The sequence below is a fragment of the Colius striatus genome, chromosome Z (genome assembly GCF_028858725.1).
Source record: "Colius striatus isolate bColStr4 chromosome Z, bColStr4.1.hap1, whole genome shotgun sequence".
NCBI classification, from domain to species: Eukaryota; Metazoa; Chordata; class Aves; order Coliiformes; family Coliidae; genus Colius; species Colius striatus.
Window position 1 is genome coordinate 61,577,433 of NC_084790.1, and position 19,022 is coordinate 61,596,454.

The window sequence follows — 19,022 nt, forward strand, 5'->3', positions numbered from 1 at the left end:
ATAAAACTCAAATATGAGATTTTTAAAGTTGTCAGAAAAATTCCACTGATTACAGCATGACTGAAGTTAGGACAAAACTAGTTGCTTCCAGAATGCCAACTACAGAGTATTCTTTCAAGACACAGCCCCTAATACCCACTGAGTTGCTACACCTGTCCTTAAGTGCTGTCTGAGTTACAAGAATTCATGTATATTGTTGAGATGTAACACTGTTGTTGCCTATAACTATTGCACTTGGATTATGATATATTTTAAAGGACTGTGTTTTGCCTAAATTGGTGCTTCTCAGATTTACTCATTGAATGCCAATGCTTCAGAAATCCCTCCTGATGGGTAGCAGGGAGCAAAGTAGGGGTGTGTGTGAAAAGGTTTTGGTTTTATTAAAGATTTTTTCATCTGCAAACAAGCTACAAGGTGAAAATATTAATGACAGGGAAAAAACTAGTGAGTTAAGTTTCAGGTAATATTCAAAGCTGAATTTTAATTAGTCTATCTTTAAACTTTGTCATCTTTGAACATATTTTGGGAGAGGAAGTTCCTTTTGAGAATTGAAATCTGCCTGACTGCTATTCAGAAGAATAATTTTGTTTCAGACTTGCACATTAGGAGGACTTGTTTAGTCCAATTTTCTCTAGTATGATTGGAAGTTTAAAAACTATTTGAGTATATCTGCAACTATAAGACCTGGAAAATATGTGACCTAAATATCACTGGAAAGCTGCTCAGTGTGTTACTTTCTTCTGTTGTAGAGGTTTAAGATGCATTTTATTTTCAACAACTGTAAAGCCAATCCTAAATTGAAGTTTTCCAATACAAGGAAAATTGTCTAAAACTGCCCATGTTAGAAGACCTTCCATGTGCTTTTGTGAGTGTATTAGGATATAGATGGCTACTAGAGTATTTTATTCAACTATACAGCAACAACATGGAAAACTACTGTGAGCGAATCAGTTCAACTTCAGTGTAGATATGGTAACACTATGATTCACTTGCCTGTCAGTGTCGTTGTTCATGCTAACAATAAGCATATCAAGTTTTCAAGTGTTCCTTTTTGATTTGTACAGTGTGTGTATGACACAGATGTGCAGATTTTACAAGTGAAAATATCTGTCTTCTTTACAGGATTTGGATAATAGCATATTTGGAACCACCAACAAAAGTAATCTGAACAGGAACTCCTCGTATGTATTCTTAGTATATTAAGATATTAGTGACATGCTTTTAGAAGGAGACTTCTGTACTTCTGCAGGTTTTCCCTTCAATGCTGCAGTGTAATTAGGATGAGAAGTTTATGTGAAATGAGAAGTTAAAGCAATTCAGTGTTTAAGTTTCTTTAAACAGAGACTTACTAATGGAGACAAGGAAGACACATTTAAATTAAGTGTATCATTTTAGGTGGAATAGACACCTCTTTTTTATTCCAGCGATAATCCAATTTTCTAATTCAGTCACTAGGATTACTGTAGCATTTTTAACTAGTCATTATTCCAATCTAGTGAGCATGAAAAGTTGCATTTGCTTTTACTGTGCAAATTGCATGTTTCCTTTTTTAATAATTAAAATGCTAGCAGCTCCTGAAAGCATCTCTCATTCTCTGATTATCTCTTTCATACTGAGTCTGCAAATTTACAAAATTTTTAGATCGGTTGTATTAATGGGTTTTCCATAGTTATTAAGCTTTGATTATATTTAGTGAAAATATGCTTTTTTCAGAAGTGTTTTCAATTTTATTGGGTTTTTTTCCTAGCTTGATTGATCATTATCTTAATACTGAGGGTGTTTTTTACGTGTGCAGTGCAGCCTCTATGTTCCTTTTCCTTGTCTTTCCTATATTCATAAATTTCTTTTATATCTCTTGTGGTTACTGTAGATGTAATAAATAAAAGACACTGGAAAGTTATCACCTCACATGTGACTTCACTGTGAGGAGAAGAAAAATATACTATGTTTTTTCACCCTTCCTGTGGTTGTTTCTTAGTATTTTTTTTTTCTACCTAGTCATTCATAGGTAGTAGGCAAACTGTATACTGACCAGAAGGATTTACCTGGCCATTGAGTATCCTGATTTTGTCATTTAGTCTGTTCTCTTTAATGCTTTAATGTTCTCTTTAATCTCACTGGTCTGTGAGACCAGTGAATCATATCCACTGTCTTTTGTAACAAAGACTGCTTTACTGTTAATACTGATGCCAGAGTCTTTTCTGCAGCCTTGCTAATCCAAAGGACCATCAGTTTAAAATGTCTAGTTTTGTGCAAGCAATGGTAATGGCATATGTAGCTCTGAATACACACCTCAGCATTGATTGAAAAATGAAGAATTGAGTATGTAATTGAAGTGGTTATTAACTGATAGTGTTAGTGCAGTGTCAGCAATAGAAACAGCAGTACAGAATTGTAAAATAAAGCAAAGTAAGAAGCAGAAAAACGTGGCTACTCTTCATTAACTGAAGATTATTTGCTGATTGTTGCAATGAACAAAGTTGCATTGAGGTTTATTTTGCTTTGTGGTTGCTGGTTAAATCCTTGTGAGTTTTGCCTTCATATACATCACATCTCTTTATATATACCAGTTATAGTATAATGCTAGTAATTTGGCAGTAAAATATGAAATGTTTGCTTTTAAACAGGTTGAGAACTTCAGAGGAAACTGACAGTAAGTTTTTGGTTACTTGTCACTCCTTTTAATTCTCTCTGCAAGTCTTATTCTGAAAATTCTGTAGCACGAAATGCAAAAGGAAGTTAATTTACTATTGTTGGAGGTTGTCGTGATTTGCCCAGCCAGCAATGAAGCACTGCGACAGTCTTTCGCTAGGTGCCCCCCATCCTGCCCTTAAGACAAGGGCAGGGAGGGCTCTCTGACAATTACAGTTCCGGGCAAAACAGACTCCAGTACTCGACTTAGAGAGGAAAGTAGAAAAGTTTATTCTACTACCTATAAGAAAGAACAGAACAAAAGCAAAAAGGGAGTAGGATGATGAGAAAATCACAACCAGCACTTCAAGATCTCCCTCCCTCATCCCTCCTTTCCTCCCAGGCCCAGCTCACTGCTCCTGATATCTCTACCTCCTGCCCCCTCAACGGCTCAGGGGGGCAGGGAATGCGGGATGTGGTCAGTCTCTCACAGATGGGCTCTGCCGCTTTTCTCTTCTCAGATGAGGATGACTCCTGGCATTCTTCCCCTGCTCCAATATGGGATTCCTCCCCCGGACACAGTCCTTAACAAACTTCTCTGGTGTGGGTTCTTCTCAGCAGCTGTGGTGTCTGTTGATATCCCGTATCAGCAGATACGATTCCCTCCCACAGGACAGGGCCTCCTCTGGGCATAGTTTTAATGAACTTCTTTGGTGTGGATTCTTCCCAACAGTTACAGCTGCTGTGAATATGGAGTTTCTCACATGGGCACGGCCTCCTCTGGCCATAGTCACTGCCCCTGGCACAGGGTCTTTAACAAAGTGAGTCACTGCCCCTGATCTGAGGTCTTTAACGAAGTGCAAACAAATCTATGCTACAGCAGGCTTCTCTGCAGGATGCAGGGGAGTCTCTGCTCCAGCACAACTCCTCCTCTCTTCCCTCACTGACCTTGAAGTCCAGATAGTTGCTTCTCTCTCTCTCTCAACTCCTTGCACCACCACCAGCTGGAAAAGAAGGGACAGAAGAAGGAACAGAAAGAGCCCTCCTCTTCCTGCTTCTTCTTAAAAAGTGATCATGGAGGTGCCTAACTGGCTCAGCCCCAGAAGAGGGTTTGGCTCAGAGCTGGGGAGAGTTTCAGGCAACTTCTTACAGGAGCCAACCTCCCTGCAGAAGCAGGTCCAAAAAAAGTCAAAAAAATTGGCTGAAACTCTCCCCAGCTCTGAGCCAAACCCTCTTCTGGGGCTGAGCCAGTTAGGCACCTCCATGATCACTTTTTAAGAAGAAGCAGGAAGAGGAGGGCTGTGAGAGACTTCTTGAGTTAAAGCAGGTTGTGTACTTGAGGATATACTGTGTTACAAAATTTGTAATTTATGGTATGTTTGTGTAATTCCTCTGTGTAGTTTCCCTGAAATTATGAAATCAGTGAAGGATTGAATTTGTTATGAAATGGCCATCTAAAAAGTTCAAGGTTATAGTGAGGAATGACTTTGTTTCAGAAAAGTAGAGTGCTAGTTAACTTCACTCTTATTTGTTGCCTGTTGGTCTGTCTTCCAGTTTTCTTGACATGCCACTAAGCTGCAAGAGACTGAGCTGCTGGGCATCCATCTCTTTTTGAGGCTAGCTGTAACACAGAAATGGGTCACTCTTAGACTTATCTCCCCTTCAAGCACTGCTACCTCTGGGTCAAGGTTGTGCACAAAATGCTGCAGTGCTGAGGCACAGTGCTCTAAGTGTTGTGAGTTGGGGGGCTACTCTCTGGAGCGCACCATGGCTTTGATTAAAATCCAGTCTTCACATCCTCAAAAGGAACAGCTTAGCCCCCATTCCCCTTTGCATGTTTGTTGTTTTATGACCTATAAAATGCAACAAAACTAGTTTGGTCTAGCAAGAAAGAGAGCAAAAAGGCCTTTGAATCACCAAGGTCTCTGAATGGAAATGCTGGATCTTTACCCAACATATAATTGTGCTTTTTATTTAATCATGGAATCATAGAATCATAGAATGGTAGGGGTTGGAAGGGACCCTTAGAGATCATCTAGTTGAACCGCCCTGCAGAAGTAGATCCACGTACCTTTCACTCAGAAAGGAAATAGAAACAATAAAAATAGAGCAAGAAGAATATATGATGAAGATACAATTTTATTGTCTCATGTTTCATAATTAAAAGTAGAACAGTATTCCTATTTTCTGAAATTTTTAATTTCTGACAGAATATAGTGATTTAATCTGATTAATGGAAACATGCTGGTGAATCTTGGTTTTATTAGAGACATTTTATAAAACAAAGATTTTTGGACCCAGTTTGAACTAGCTGTACCTGTTAAAATACATAACCACAGAAATTGTTTGTCTATTTGTATTTTAGATTGTGGGTTAATGAGACATTACTGTTATAACTTTGGTGTAACAGTATAGTTAATGGAATGCTTAATGACTGAGGATGGAGTTGGAAAAATCATGCCTTTGGGAGGCTGTGAAGCATGATGGACAGCAGAATGCTTTTTATATCCCAGGGATGTAATTGGCTTAGAAAAACTTCATGTCCTTGAGGTTAATATCACAAATTTCTCACCATTTCCCTGAATAAATAAGTCATCTGGCTGTATTACATTGATGACTGAAATCTGCCAATATACTCTGAAATACAACACTGCTAAAGCCTATTAGTATTTCTCCTCTTTAGAATGCTGAGACAGTAATTCTAATTAATCTGTTTCATGACAAACTCTGGGATGGAAGGAATTAAAAAAAAAATCCATCATTTATCTCCACTATAATAATTAACATAATGGTGTTTTAAACATTTCAGATATCTTAGCCTGCCTGAAAACGTCTCAAGATCTGCATCATCACTATTCAGGTAAGCAAGAGGCACCAGAATGATAGCTGAGTAATTTAACAAATTAAAGAGAACATTAGTTCTCCCCTTGTCATCCTCTATGATTTTAATTTTGAAGAGTTACACAATTGCCCACTGCTAAGAAGGTTTTGTATTAATTCATGCCTAATGCTTCAGTGAGAAAATTATGAATTATTTCTGTGCTGCTAATTGCTCCATTCTGGGTATTTCTGGCAAATCCAGAGCAGAAGGTAGATAATCACTTTCAAATCATCAGTGGAAACAATGAATAGAGCTCTGATTCCTGGGGGGAAGTCAGAAGAGGCACTCATTTGTTTATAGCTGTCACTTTCCCTCCCACCTCCCACCTCCTCCTTTGTGCTTTCTGGAATGGGTTTCTTCAGTTAATTGGTCCTATACTACTTAAACTGTGTTTATATACCTATGAACTCGTGGAAATCTGGCAGGGAATAAATCATTTGAATGCTAATTGCCTTCAGCTCTGTCTTTTCCTGAGGCAAGTGTGCAGAAACTCTCCCAGCAGGTTTGAGTTCCGTGTTGTTTTTTTTTCCCCGGTGGAGAGTGCGGAGAGCTTGCCAGTAGATGTCTCTACTGCCCACAGGACCCGGCCTCCTGCTAAGGGAAGCCGAGGGTAAAGCACTAGCAGCCTCCTGAAGCTCAAGAAACACTGCGGTTGTCACTGGGAATAACACCTCCTGGTTTGATATCAGTGGTACAGGAGTAGTTCCTCTGACATCGTGGCGTTGTTGCAATGATTAATTTGACTCATGTCAGATGTGTTTTTGATGTAGGACCTTTTTTTTTTTTTTTTCAGATGGGAGTGTGCACAGTTAGGAGTTGGCAAACTTTTCAAGAGATTTTTTTCCTCTGTGTGGTAGTTTGACCCTGGCTGGATGCCAGGTGCCCACCACACCACTCTATCCCCCACCTCCTCAGCAAGCCAGGGAAGGGGAGAAAATAAGATGGGAAGTCTCGTGGGTTGAGATAAAAGCAGTTTAATAAAGAAGCAGCAAAGCCGCACGCGCGGGAAGCAAAGCAAAAGCAGATAAAGCTGTTACTCCCTACTTCCCATCAGCACCTATTGGTGAAGGTAGGGGAAGGAATGCTGGAGGGACAGCCCTGATGCTGTGCAAGCGGTAGTCATAATATTGATATCAACAGTAAGCACAGCACTGCAGGAGCTGCTGTGGAAAATCACTACCATCCCAGACCCACTACACTTGGGAAGGCTGGAATAGAAATTAGCCAACTAGAGCAGAAATTTGATACTAAAATCTTCCACCATATCCTTCTTATGCATTATTTTCCCTATCACATTTTGCAGGTGAATACAATTCTGCCTGTCTGCACAATCAAAAGAACTTCAGTTTTGACCCAAGTTCAGCAGCGGGTGCAAACCCATTTCATTTTACTTCTCAAGGCTCTAGAGTGACTGCTGTCAGGGTCTGACAGGCAGCAAAGGTGTGTTAGCTCCCTTGTTCACATCCTTATCCCGGCTATGAGACAAGGTCCTGCTATGTCCCTGCTACGTCCTTGCTAATTTAATGACTAGGCCATGTTCCTAGTAAGGCATCAAGGGAAGGACCTTGAGTTTCAACGCATACTCCAAGTCTGTTCAGGCATGTTCAAGGCCTAAACAAGCTGTGAAGGAGTCTGAAATGCAGATCTTCTCAAATGAGGACTCCAATTCATGGGTTGGCTGTTGTGGGTCCCTTTTGCTCTGTCTTTCCGGGCTAAATAATCTGTAATTAATTTCTGCTCAGAGAAGCAATCTTAAAAAGAAGGACAGATGTATTCCAAGCTCTGGAAGAGTCTGCTATCAGGGCTTTTTGGTTGCTCTGCAGATAAACACAGCTCTGCAGTGATGCACTTTCTGCTTTGGATACTGTTTTTGCCTTCAGCTATTGAATAGGGAAATCAGGTGATCAACACTGCAGCACCCGAGTTGCCTCATTGTTCTAGTCTTACTCACCTTTTGGCTTGCTTCACACCTTCCTCCTGCTTCTTGGTACCTGAATCATTGTGAGGATGAATCCATAAACCGTTAGTTGGTGCTCTGTAGTTTTGAAGGTATTTACCTGACAAATAAGCTGCCAGTTAGGGAGATGTAATAATGTTACTGATGTTTATGATGATTGTTTGTCAAGATGCCCAGATGAAGGAACAGTACTTTGTACAAGGCAAGTTTGGATTTTCCTGTGGTGCCTTGCTAAATCCTCAGGTGCTTCTGAGCCTGACAAGACAGGCAGTGGGGGCAGCTGCGGCCAGTGAAATCTCACTGGTATAAAGTGAACATTGCTATGCTAGAGGAAGAGGTAGCAGTAGCCTCCCTTGGTGGAAGAAGGAGGATGAAGAGTTAGCAGAAGCAGTTGATCTAGCCTGAGTGCAAGTGGCTTGTCCCAGATAACCTGTATTCTTGGCAACAGGTAATCAACAAAAGGGAAAGAGTAGCTGCTGATGCTCATGTAATTCCATAAATATGCAAAGAAGAGTTAGTGGCTGGGTGGAACAGTGATCAAATGTGATGCTGGATCACACTGAAGTCTCCTTGGCTTTGTACACTACAGTAGAATACCACCAGGTGTTTTTGAAACTTGATTAACTTGCTATTTATTCAGTATAGTAGTGAAATCTATGTCATTTGCAGCTGTTGAAAGAAACAACTTAATGAGACTTGCTCAGACCATACCATTTACACCAGTCCAGCTTTTTGGTGAGTATCAACTTCGTGATTATGTTCTTTGCTTTATAAATAGTTGGCACATTATTTTTTTTAAGACTATGTCTGTTTCTCTTTTTCTCACACACATACGCATATAAATACATGTATAGATTTTCCCATCAAAAAGAAAACCAGGTATGGGTTGAAAGGGCAGTGCTCCTGTACCTGGTGCAGAAGACTCATAGTGTACCAAAAAAAACCTCAACAAAATTGTAACTGAAGAGTGGTAGGGAATAATACATAAATCATTTGAAAGAGTTCTGAAGTTAGTGTAGAGTATTGGCTTACAGCAGCAGCAGTTCTGCCTCTAGACACTTCAGAGATCTAGGTGCCTTCTTTTCAATGGGTAGAATATTTTATTTCACAGCAACTAATTGCGGATACTTGCAGCATCATAGGATTTCTGTGGACCAGATTACTACAGATAATTAATATAGCTATGAGCATATTGAACATTCAAATCTTTGAAGCTCCTAGGAGACACCTTTCTAGGTATTAAATTATCAGAAGATGATAAAATAAAGAGTTAATGTAAGATTTAAAAATGTGTGTAGTTATAGTGTCTTTCTTCAAGTGTTTGTCTTTTGTGTAAGATGCTGGCTTTTATGATGCTGTATTTTAAATTAAAATGCACACAGACTGTTGTGTTTGATGGCATCTGTGTTTTTGATAACTGATGAAGGTAGGCTTGGGATGAAGGTAGATGAAGGTAGACTGGGGAGGAAATCTAGTATTCTGAATCCATTTTCTCCTTCCTTTTGCTGTTCTTTGCCATTTGACAAATATAGTTACCTCATGGCACTTGCCAGTGGAGTATTGTTTCTTAGAAATGAACGTTGAACATAATGTGAGCTGCAAGAAGGAAAGTGGGGTTTAAAAAAAATCAGTCCACTCTTCTGTTAGTTTAGAAATTATACCAAAAAAAGATGTTTCACTTTTGCTTCAGGAGAGAAATGCTATTAAACTGTATAGGGAAACATAATGTGACTGAGTTAAAGCTCAACAAATCTGTTCTGCTTTCAGAAGTAGAGTGTGTCAGGTGTTTTTCTGTACAAATAACTGGACTTTCTGGGAAAAAAGATAAAATCTTAGCTTAAAACTCTAAAACTTCCTGTTAATTTACTTTAGCTTGTCCTCCTAGTATTTCTTTCTCCAAAGAAAGTTGTGTCCTTTTCAATCTAACTTCTCTGACTCGTTGTAGCAAAGTCACTACTTTTGAAACAGCTCAGCTGCCAGTTTGAGTCAAAAGGTGGCAGTCTCTAGCTCTTTAATTTTGTAGCTGATAGGTATTACAAGCTGTGTGTGTTTATTCGCCTTGTTTATTTGTTTATCTGTTTTTGGTTTTGTTAAGTAGGAGGGAAAAATCTCTGAGTGTTCCATGGATCTTGATTAACTTAAAACAAGTGTTATGGAAAATTATCATTTGACATAAGTACACAAACAAAGGTAGCCAGACTCATGCTATTTGACGTTCATACAGTGGGAATAAGGATGGCTGAGCTTTGCAAGTTTATGTACTTCAAAAACTATGGCAAATGAGGTTGATTGATGTAGGCTAGAATATCAATATTCTTTCTTTGTGTGGAAGTGTCCAGGAGATTGATCCCTATTTAGAGGCTTAATACAAACTCTTTGGACTACTTAGGTTATCACAGTAGATCTCAAGCAAATCTATGTAGTAAGCAATGTAAGTTTACGCTGGGGAAGTTTCATGCAGATGAATAGTAATAATAAAACCTCTCTTTTTTAAAGTGTGGCTTACAAAGGTGTGTAAAGTGACATATTGTTTCAAGAGACCAAATAAAAATGCATTTTTCTCCTGTTTCTGCAATGTGTGACTTCTGGTAACAAAACTTTCATTTGTTTAAGCTGGAGAGGAAGTGACCGTCTATAGGCTAGAAGAAAGTTCACCTATGAACCTTGATAAAAGCATGTCCTCCTGGTCTCAGCATGGTATGGCTGCAATGATCCAAGTCTTGTCACAGGAGGAGATGGATGGAGGTCTGCGGAGGGCCATGAAGGTCATTTGTACTTGGTCTGAGAATGATGTATTAAAGTTGGGACAAGTATTCATTGTGAAGTCTTTTCTGCCAGAGGTGGTTCAGACTTGGAAAAAGATCTTTCATGATGGCACAGTGTTACATCTCTGTCTGAGGGTAAGTTCAGACCTGAAGGCACAGTTACTGGCCTAGCCTGGTGTGCCTTGAATGTTGTACTGTTTACATGTCAATGTCTTCAGCATGGTTGACATGGTTTGATGTTATCCTTTGGAAAGAAAAAGGGCTTGGAGGAAGATACATTTCCCATTTGTAAACAGTATACAGTCAGATGTTTGTTTTAAAAAGTTCATGGCACCTTTCTTCATTAAAGTGATGTTTATAATGTTCTTTCCTTTAGGAAATCCAACAGCAGAGGGCTGCTCAGAAGTTAATCTATACCTTCAATCAAGTGAAACCTCATACCATTCCCTATACTCCGAGGTAAAATGACTGTCTTTAAGTAGTGGGTGCCAAAGGTTTCTCTTTTCATCTGTGTTCCAAGTTTAGTGCAGGTTCCTTTTCTGTAGTATGTTGAAACAGTGGCTGCTTAGTCTAATGATAGTTGATTAACTTTGAACTTTGTAGCTACATGTGACGACAAAATAAGCTTCCTCATAATGCTGTTCCTTAGCTTAAGCAAGAATTAAGACTTAAGCAAAAATTCTCTTTTATATAATGAACATAGCACAGTTTGATATAGCTCATTTACAGTGGGCTGGAGTAAATCAAATTACTTTGTGCTGTCTACCATTTGGTATCTCCTGCTGTTCAAAGTACTCCAGCTGAGGAAGATGTGTCTTCCTTTTGTCATATATTTACCTTGCATCATACTGTGTGCTGACTATGAGGATGTTCATCATCCTACCAGTTCCTGATAGAGAACATTTGTATCTACAGGTTCTTGGAAGTTTTCCTCATCTACTGTCATTCAGCAAACCAGTGGCTAACCATTGAGAAGTACATGACTGGTGAGTTTCGGAAATACAACAACAACAACGGAGATGAGATTACTCCTAGCAGCTTGCTGGAGGAGCTGATGCTGGCCTTCTCTCACTGGACTTACGTGTATACCCGTGGGGAGCTCCTTGTCCTGGATTTGCAAGGTGACTGCTAGCATGAGATCATTATTTGAAACCCACTGAAAAGCAGTTCTCACAAAAGAGAATTTAACACTGAGGAATGGGCCAAATTCTGTTCTCACTTACATGTGGCAAAGCTCAAGAAACCCCTGGATATCTGTTGTGCAGTGCTGATAAATGAGTATCCACAGAAGCACTCGAGATTAATGTAGGTGTAATGGGAAAATAATGTGACTTCAAATATGTCTAAGTTGAATGGAAAAAAGAGCAGTTAGATAAAGTGTGCAGGAACATTTCAGCTGGCTCCAAAAAAACCCCTTCATGGTTAAGGTATTTTTATTAAGATATATAAATGCGAGAATTCAAGCATACCCATGTATTTATGCACACTTAATGTATGTGTGTATCTGTCAGAAGAGTGTGAACTGCTATCTGTATTTTTTTTATTTTTCATATTAATAAATCTGTAAGCAGTTTACATAAGCTACAAGCCTGAATGCTATTCACAAAGCCTAGTGACTTCTTCAAAGAGTATGTGATCACTTTGCTGTACAGTGTACGTGGGAACATAGCATATTTTAAAGAGATAAAACAGTTGACAATGTTCAGAAGATGAACATCATCCATCAAACAGTATAAACACTATTGTTTGTCATTTCTGTCAAGGGAAATGCATATGGGTAGACAGAGACTTAACATATTTACATTTTACAGCATCCAAAAGCTGTGAATTACAAAAAGACATTCTTATTATGCAAAATAAACCTATAGTTCCATACTTGTCTTCATTTGGTTTCAGCTGCATGTGGAAAAAAAAAAAAAAAAAACTAGAGAAAGAGTGTGTCTCACCATACTAGAATTTATCTGAAGTTGGCTTGGGTTTATTATACAACTCTCAACTGTTCCAGACCAACTGTGTTGGCTCAAAAATGGAGAATTTAAACTTCTATGTAAATCTCATCAAGACTGGAGCTTCAATTTCAGTCAAACTGAGATATGGACTAGTTTTGGCCTCATGGTTTTTCTTGCAGTTCTCTAATCTGAAGTTTAGGAAAAGTACAAGTTGTACTCCCCTTGAGGTTTAGGTGGGAATAATCTATTCTATATAATCCATCACAATTTACTATATAATACTAAAACTAAAGACACCACTTTTTGTCCAATTTACATCAACTGAACTGACCTGCATTAAAGAGTGTTGCAATTTGGGGATATTTCCTTCACAATATACTATTTCCATAATCCTTACTTGTTTTGTTTGTTACCTTGAAGTCAAGCTGTATCTGAGATCTATTGATATCAGTAAGATCCACCTCTGATTAATACCTTTATTCCAACTTAAATTTGACAGTGCTACAGTTGGTAATACTGTCCTTAGTTGAGTTTCAGCATAATATTTGTCGCATTTGCATAAATCTTCCATCTACATATAAATAAACCTTAAAACAGCTGAAGTCAGGACTGTAGTAAGAATTCTATATGTTTGCTGATACTTAACATATTTTTTTTATACTTGTAGAATTTTCTTTTTAGCTCATGACCACTTTGTAGATCATAATGTATAATAGTTAAAGAAATTGGATAATTGCATTTTTGTTAAGTGCCAGGTTATGGAATCATCCCTGCCTGTCTTTGTAACATACATTGTTCATTTTGTCGTAGGTGTGGGAGAAAACCTTACAGATCCATCTGTGATTAAACCTGAAGACAAAAAGTAGGTTTCTTTCTGATGAAATTATCACTTACTTCAGACATTCTGCCAAAAATCTGTATATTTAGTTTGTTTTTTTGATGTTTTGTGTGATAGATTTAATTATCTTTCACATGGTGTTTGAGTTAAATTAAAGTATGATGACAATGGTGAGACTATGTCCTCCACTGTGCTTTGAAGGACTATGGACTTGAGCTGTAAGTGTCCCAGCTCCCAGTGTCTGGTGACCAGTGTATGAAAAGTGAGGAGAGTCTGTGTGGCTATGCTGGGAGCTCAGAAATTTTCCAAGGCTAAGCAAGAGTGCAGGAATGGGAGACAGAAGACTCTGTAAATCCCTTCACAAATTTGTACAGAAAGAGGTCACCAGTAACTTAAATATAGCACTCTGGTTGCTCTGGTCTGGTGTGGCACTGTTTTATGGAGTATATGGAGAGAGGAGAGGGCCTCTGGATGCTGCACATTACAATCTCAGAGTCATGATATGAAGATGGTAAGTCATGTGTGGAAAGTTACAAAAACTAGAGAGACTACACAAAAGTAGGAGTCTGCATTGATGCATCAAACTTCAGAGTCAGAACTGTGGCCATTCTCTCATCATGTGACCTTGCTCCTTACTGGTGTTTACTGTAATAAGAGGAGAAGCAGTGGTGTTGATGCTGTCCTTCAGGGTCTTCTGCTCTGGGGAGTCTTCCTAAACCCACACATCTCTCCAGATGTGCCCTGGCACCCCTGCCTTCCACTGTCTTGTCTTTAGCTTGGCTTCTTCTTGCTCAGCTTATGTCATGGGATTGAAGGGGTGTCTCATATTTGGAAGGAAGGTATAAGTGTGAGTAGTCTGATTTAGTACAAAGGGCAGTTAACTATACGAATAACTTAGAACTCAGAACAGGTTAATTTTTGGAAGCAGATTCTTAGTTCTAGGACCATTATTAATATTTCCTTAATAAGATTAGTAATACATTTACTGTATTCATCTTGTATGAATGTTTAATCGTGAATTTAGGTGTGTTGGCCATATAGTATTTATTTTGGAAGCAACATCAAAGATATATTGAGAACTTCACAGTGTCAAAGCCTTTGTAGGTCACAAGTCAGTGATGGAAGCACAAAGATAGCTTAGGACAAAGAGACAGAGAGGTCAATGGTGTAGTTGTTCCGTAGATTTTAGAAAACACTTTTAAGGTATAGATACAGATGTATAAAAGTCTGGTTTGCTACCGTTCAAGTGGATTTTTCCTATCAATGATAGCGTAAACTGTATTAGTTATTACTGAAGACTGGGGCCAATTGTTGACCACAGTACTTCATGTGGTAACAGCTTATTCTCTTTAAAATAGAATTTATCTGCATTGTCTTGAAGGGTATGTTTAGTAGTGTTCTTCTGGATTATTTTTATTATTAAAAGATTTTGTCATGCTTGCTAAAATTGAATCATACAAATCTTACTTTCAGAACTTTTTGTTGTTTTGGTTTTTTATTATCTGCAAAACATCCAAGACCTAATTAAAGAACAAATGTTGATTAACTAATCAAAACCAGCATGATTTTCTTACATTCAGGGAAATCTTCAGAACAGTAAGTTAGGAAACTACATTGTTTCGATTGAGAGATCTAAAGGAATAAGGCAGTGAAACCATGGATGGGTTCTGTAAGCAGCTAGCAGATACTCAACTCAAATAAACATTTTCTAAAACAGTAATAACAATAACAATGTAAAAAACTGGTTGTTAAGACCGGCATTTTTTTGGTCTAACCTTCATTTGCTTACAAAAGAAACGGTTCTGGCAATAGCAAGATCTGTTGTTAAGTTTTCACTTGTGTAAGATACTTAAATCAAAACCTGTGAGTTACCTCAAAAGTTGCTTTGAGCTCACTTTCTCTTAAAAGCCTGGGAGAAAATAGATGGCATTTGACTGATGAGGCTGGATCAAACTTTAGCACTGCTTATAGTTTATTTATGTTTTGCTTCTTTAATTCTGTTGATTTAATGGCTTATGTCATTATCATGTAAGGAGTCTTTTCTTTCATGCATCCTGCATGCTGTCTTGAACTGGACTTGGTAATAGCTCTGTGATGGTGTCATGTCCTGCTTTTAGATACAGCATCAAGAGAAAAATCACAGATCTGTTTGGATAATCTGACTGATACTGTGACATCTCAAGCAGATCCTGAGCTAATGGAAATTGGTGTAAGTTAACAGATATTTAACATCAATAGAAGATCTGGCCCTGTGTACTGCATGGGATGTATGAAGTGATAAAATGATGCAGGTATAGTGTTCATGAAAAGATTTCCTTTAAAAGCAGAAGTAAATAAGGCACGGCAGCAAGGTCATTGTACAGTGCAGTTGCTGCAGATGTCTGTTACCATCCAAATACTGGGAGGAGTTGTCTCATAAGCAGTACTCTGATACAGTCTTTTTAGTATGTATTGCTTGCCAAATCTACAGCATAGTCAATGCAGGTAAAGCTTTCACAGACACTAGGTGCAGAGGTTTATGTGAAGAAAATAAAGGGCTGAATTTCAAATTGGAAAGAACTGATGCATTAGGCCTGCTGAGAGAGGTGGGGAAAGAGTGCCGTCAATCATAAATCTCATTACAAACATGAGGTGTTAAGTGTCTTACTTTCTTGCTTCTGAAAGCTTTCAAGCAGATAGCGATGGGCTAAAGGCTTTAGTAACGTGTGGAGACTGTGTTCTCTGAAGCTACTCATTAGAGTGTGTTTTGAAGAACAAATCTATTGTATTTTACCAAGCTGTGTACTTCCAGACAAACAATTTACAGCTGAATTTCTGCCAGTAGACAAAACATCTCCATGAACTGAACCTGTACTGTAGAAATTTGAACAACTGAAACAGGTGGATAGGAAGCTAAATCTATAAAATCATTATGAAAAAATTACTTGGACACCTCCCTGGAAAGCTGCTACTAGCCTGTGAAGCTCCCATAGCTTATGTAAATAAATACCTTATTGTTTTCTTTGGGTGTTTGTAGCTCTGGACTATAGGGAGCGTTCTGTGTGTTTGCATAGTCTGTTGTTACCTCCTTGCTGTCCAGGACCAGACTGGTATGATATGGTAGACATTCATGGAGCATAACTATTGGGTAAGGTTCTTCACAAAAAGAGGAACATATTTTGTTTTTCTAAGCCCATTAGCTCCCATTGATGCACCTGTTTGGGAAGTGGGAAAGCTGGGATCAGTATTTTTTATCTCCTAGGAGACAAAATCAGATCCTGAATAATTAGGATAGTGAACCTTTTTATAAAACATTTGCAGGGTAAGAAAGAACACAAAAAGTTCATCTGGTTTCTCTTCTGCAGCAGGTAATTCCTTGCTTTACAGGTCTTGTACAGACAAATCCTAAGGTCTTCCAAGGATGACCTTAAAACCTTCTCAAATTATCTTTTTCCAACAGTTTGCTGTCATTGCTATCTGTAGATTTTTCCTGATTTCTGTCTAGAAACATTTCTTTCTGGTTCTATCTACTGTTGACACAGAGCAAAAGATTTCAATCAGCTGAAAGATAGTCATCATCCTCTCCATTTTTTTGTTGTTTTGTTTTTCATTTTAGACTACTCCCTAATCTTTTCACTTGTGTCATGGTTTCTAGACTGCTGGCAATTCTTGTTATTTTTGCAATTTATCCACCTACTTTAAATGGTTTTCCAAATTTAAATGCAGTATTCCTCTTGAAGCTTTGCGAGTGCTGAGTAGAGAGGAAAGATTGCTTCATACGCGGTGCAGAACATATATGGTTATAAATACTCTTTAATCTCACAGTAGCAGGAGAAATTTCTCAGTCTGTCTTATTTTGCTGTGCTTTGCATGGAATAACAGTTAGAGCAGAAAAATTATCAGAGTCATTCTGATAATTCAGAGCCTTGGAATTGGTGAAGTCTTCTCGATTTTCTATGCCTGTCCAAGCAAATACTGAAGTATGCTCTATTCTTACTGGCATTTTAACAGATTGTACCAAGGCTACATAGCATCATGGTTTTTAAAGTATATATTTGGCACTTAAACAGTATTTCACTTCTTGCCTTGTTTCATGTACTAATTTGCACTGAAGGCTGATTAAATGAGGACTTCAGCTGATCAGTTTTAGTGTCTACCAGAAATTAGATAAATATTAAGCTTTCTATAGTAGTTTTGACTAATCAGTGCTTTTTTTTTTCCTACATGAAAGAGTGGCATATTTAAAAACTGATTTCTTTGAAGAGAATATATTTTGTTACTGTAGATTGCAGATAGATTTGAGAGATTTAAAATTTTTTTCTATAGCTTCTCAGAGCTGTAGTTGATTGAAGATTTTAAAATGTGTTGTTTCCACTCTGCATACCATTAAAATAAAATACCAGCATTCATAAAGTTTCTTTGGAAGTCTTTCTTGTGTGCTGTATTCCATGATGTCTAGAATGTCAATTAAATTCTTGAGGGTAATGGTGGAGTAATATTAAAATTAATGAACTCCGATCTTTCAGAGTCTTACATTAAGACTCTGTTATAATTATGTGTTACTTCTAATACATGTGTGGATATATCTTGCTTCTGTTTGTAGTTGTGTCATTCAGAATATGCAATACACTTCCACAAATGGATCCCCTAGTAACATTGTTGAATTGGCCAGGGTGCAGACACATGGAAATGAATACAGGAACAAGCTAATAAATTTTACAGCTTTGATTGTGAGCAGCGTACTGTGGCTTTTGTGAGTTTTTTGGTTGATTTTTTTGGTGTTTTTTGTTTTGTTTTGTATTTCTGTGTCATGTATTGATGTGACTAGGACTCTGATTGTTTTAGGCTTTCTGTTCTTAAATAAGGTAAAAGTAAGCTCTTGCTAGCTCTGGTTTGTTCCCAGCTGCCTACTGTCAAAGCTGGAACCAAACCATTAGCTTGATGTGAATGAGCAGTAGCTGCAAGAGTCACTGGGATTCTGGCATATGTTGTCTAAATGTCACTGTGCCCAAGTATCCCTTGAGAATTTTAGTAGTACATGCTGAGTCTGTTTTGTCTCTCTTCAGACCATCTCAGAGATTCAGCAGGAAGGAAAAGTAGTATGGGGCATATGTAAGCTATTATTTTACCAGAATTTTAGCAGAATTTACCAGAATTTTCATCCCAGAGCTAAGAAGCTTCTGTTGTGTGCTAGGCTTTTATTATCTTTGCACAAGAAGCTAACTTACCTCTTAAAAAGTAGAACACATTGTCATCTACCTCCCCTACAATCTCTTTATTTCAAGTTCATTGAAATGAATATTTAACAATATTCATTTTAGATCTGGAAAGATGGTATTTGGACCAGCTAACCTAGGAGAAGAGGCAATAAGAAACTTCATCACAAAGCATCGTTGCAACTCATGCTGCAGGAGGCTGAAACTTCTGGGTATGCAAAGTAAAGATTAACTTTTAATCTGTGTATAACTTTTTAAGTGTGAGGAAAAAGTTCTAGGTTTGCTATAAATAAAAGAGTGAAGTTCTGTTGATCTGAAAGGTTACAGCAGGTACAGTCTCTGTGCAAAGGCAGGTATGAGTGTATTGCTCTTTTACCTTACTCTTTTTCCAAGCAACCATGTAAGGGTTGAAACCTATCAACCTGACGTTAGCATTCAGCATGAACATTTCTACCCACTGAATTGTTTCCTTTACTTTGCAAAATGGTAGCTCATTTTTCCAGGAACATCTCTACAGAAAACATGAGCAACAGATTTTAGAATGAGAAAGTAACAATGTAAAAATTTGCTTTAGCCAGGGGAAAATTCACTGGAGATTTTATAGGTCTGGGATAGGGTCACATACGCTGGAGAACCTTAGTGATGATTAGTTGGATTGACTATTATTCATGGTAGATTTGACAGAATGTGCTTCTGTTTAATGTGGGGCAGATTTAAAAGACTCGAAGCCAAAATAGATTACTATTCTGGATAAATTTCCACCCACTTTTTTTTTTTTCCTAGTGAAAAGCTCTTTCCTTTCAGTG

The 19,022-nt window shown here is 38.1% G+C and overlaps 1 protein-coding gene across 7 annotated transcripts in view; it reads left to right on the plus strand.

Moving 5' to 3' along the window:
- TRPM6 (transient receptor potential cation channel subfamily M member 6) overlaps positions 1 to 19,022 on the plus strand; it is a 110,181-nt gene that overhangs the window by 87,467 nt on the left and 3,692 nt on the right. For 4 of the 7 annotated variants that reach the window (XM_062017315.1, XM_062017316.1, XM_062017317.1 and 1 more), the window contains exons 30-38: positions 1,123 to 1,181; positions 2,628 to 2,653; positions 5,441 to 5,491; positions 8,139 to 8,204; positions 10,083 to 10,369; positions 10,611 to 10,693; positions 11,150 to 11,355; positions 12,994 to 13,045; positions 18,322 to 18,428. In XM_062017315.1, coding sequence (XP_061873299.1) covers positions 1,123 to 1,181; positions 2,628 to 2,653; positions 5,441 to 5,491; positions 8,139 to 8,204; positions 10,083 to 10,369; positions 10,611 to 10,693; positions 11,150 to 11,355; positions 12,994 to 13,045; positions 18,322 to 18,428 — 937 coding nt within the window. Of the gene's footprint in view, positions 1 to 1,122; positions 1,182 to 2,627; positions 2,686 to 5,440; positions 5,492 to 8,138; positions 8,205 to 10,082; positions 10,370 to 10,610; positions 10,694 to 11,149; positions 11,356 to 12,993; positions 13,046 to 15,138; positions 15,194 to 18,321; positions 18,429 to 19,022 lie in introns of those variants that run through there. The other 3 variants (XM_062017319.1, XM_062017320.1, XM_062017323.1) reach the window with 3 other exon arrangements.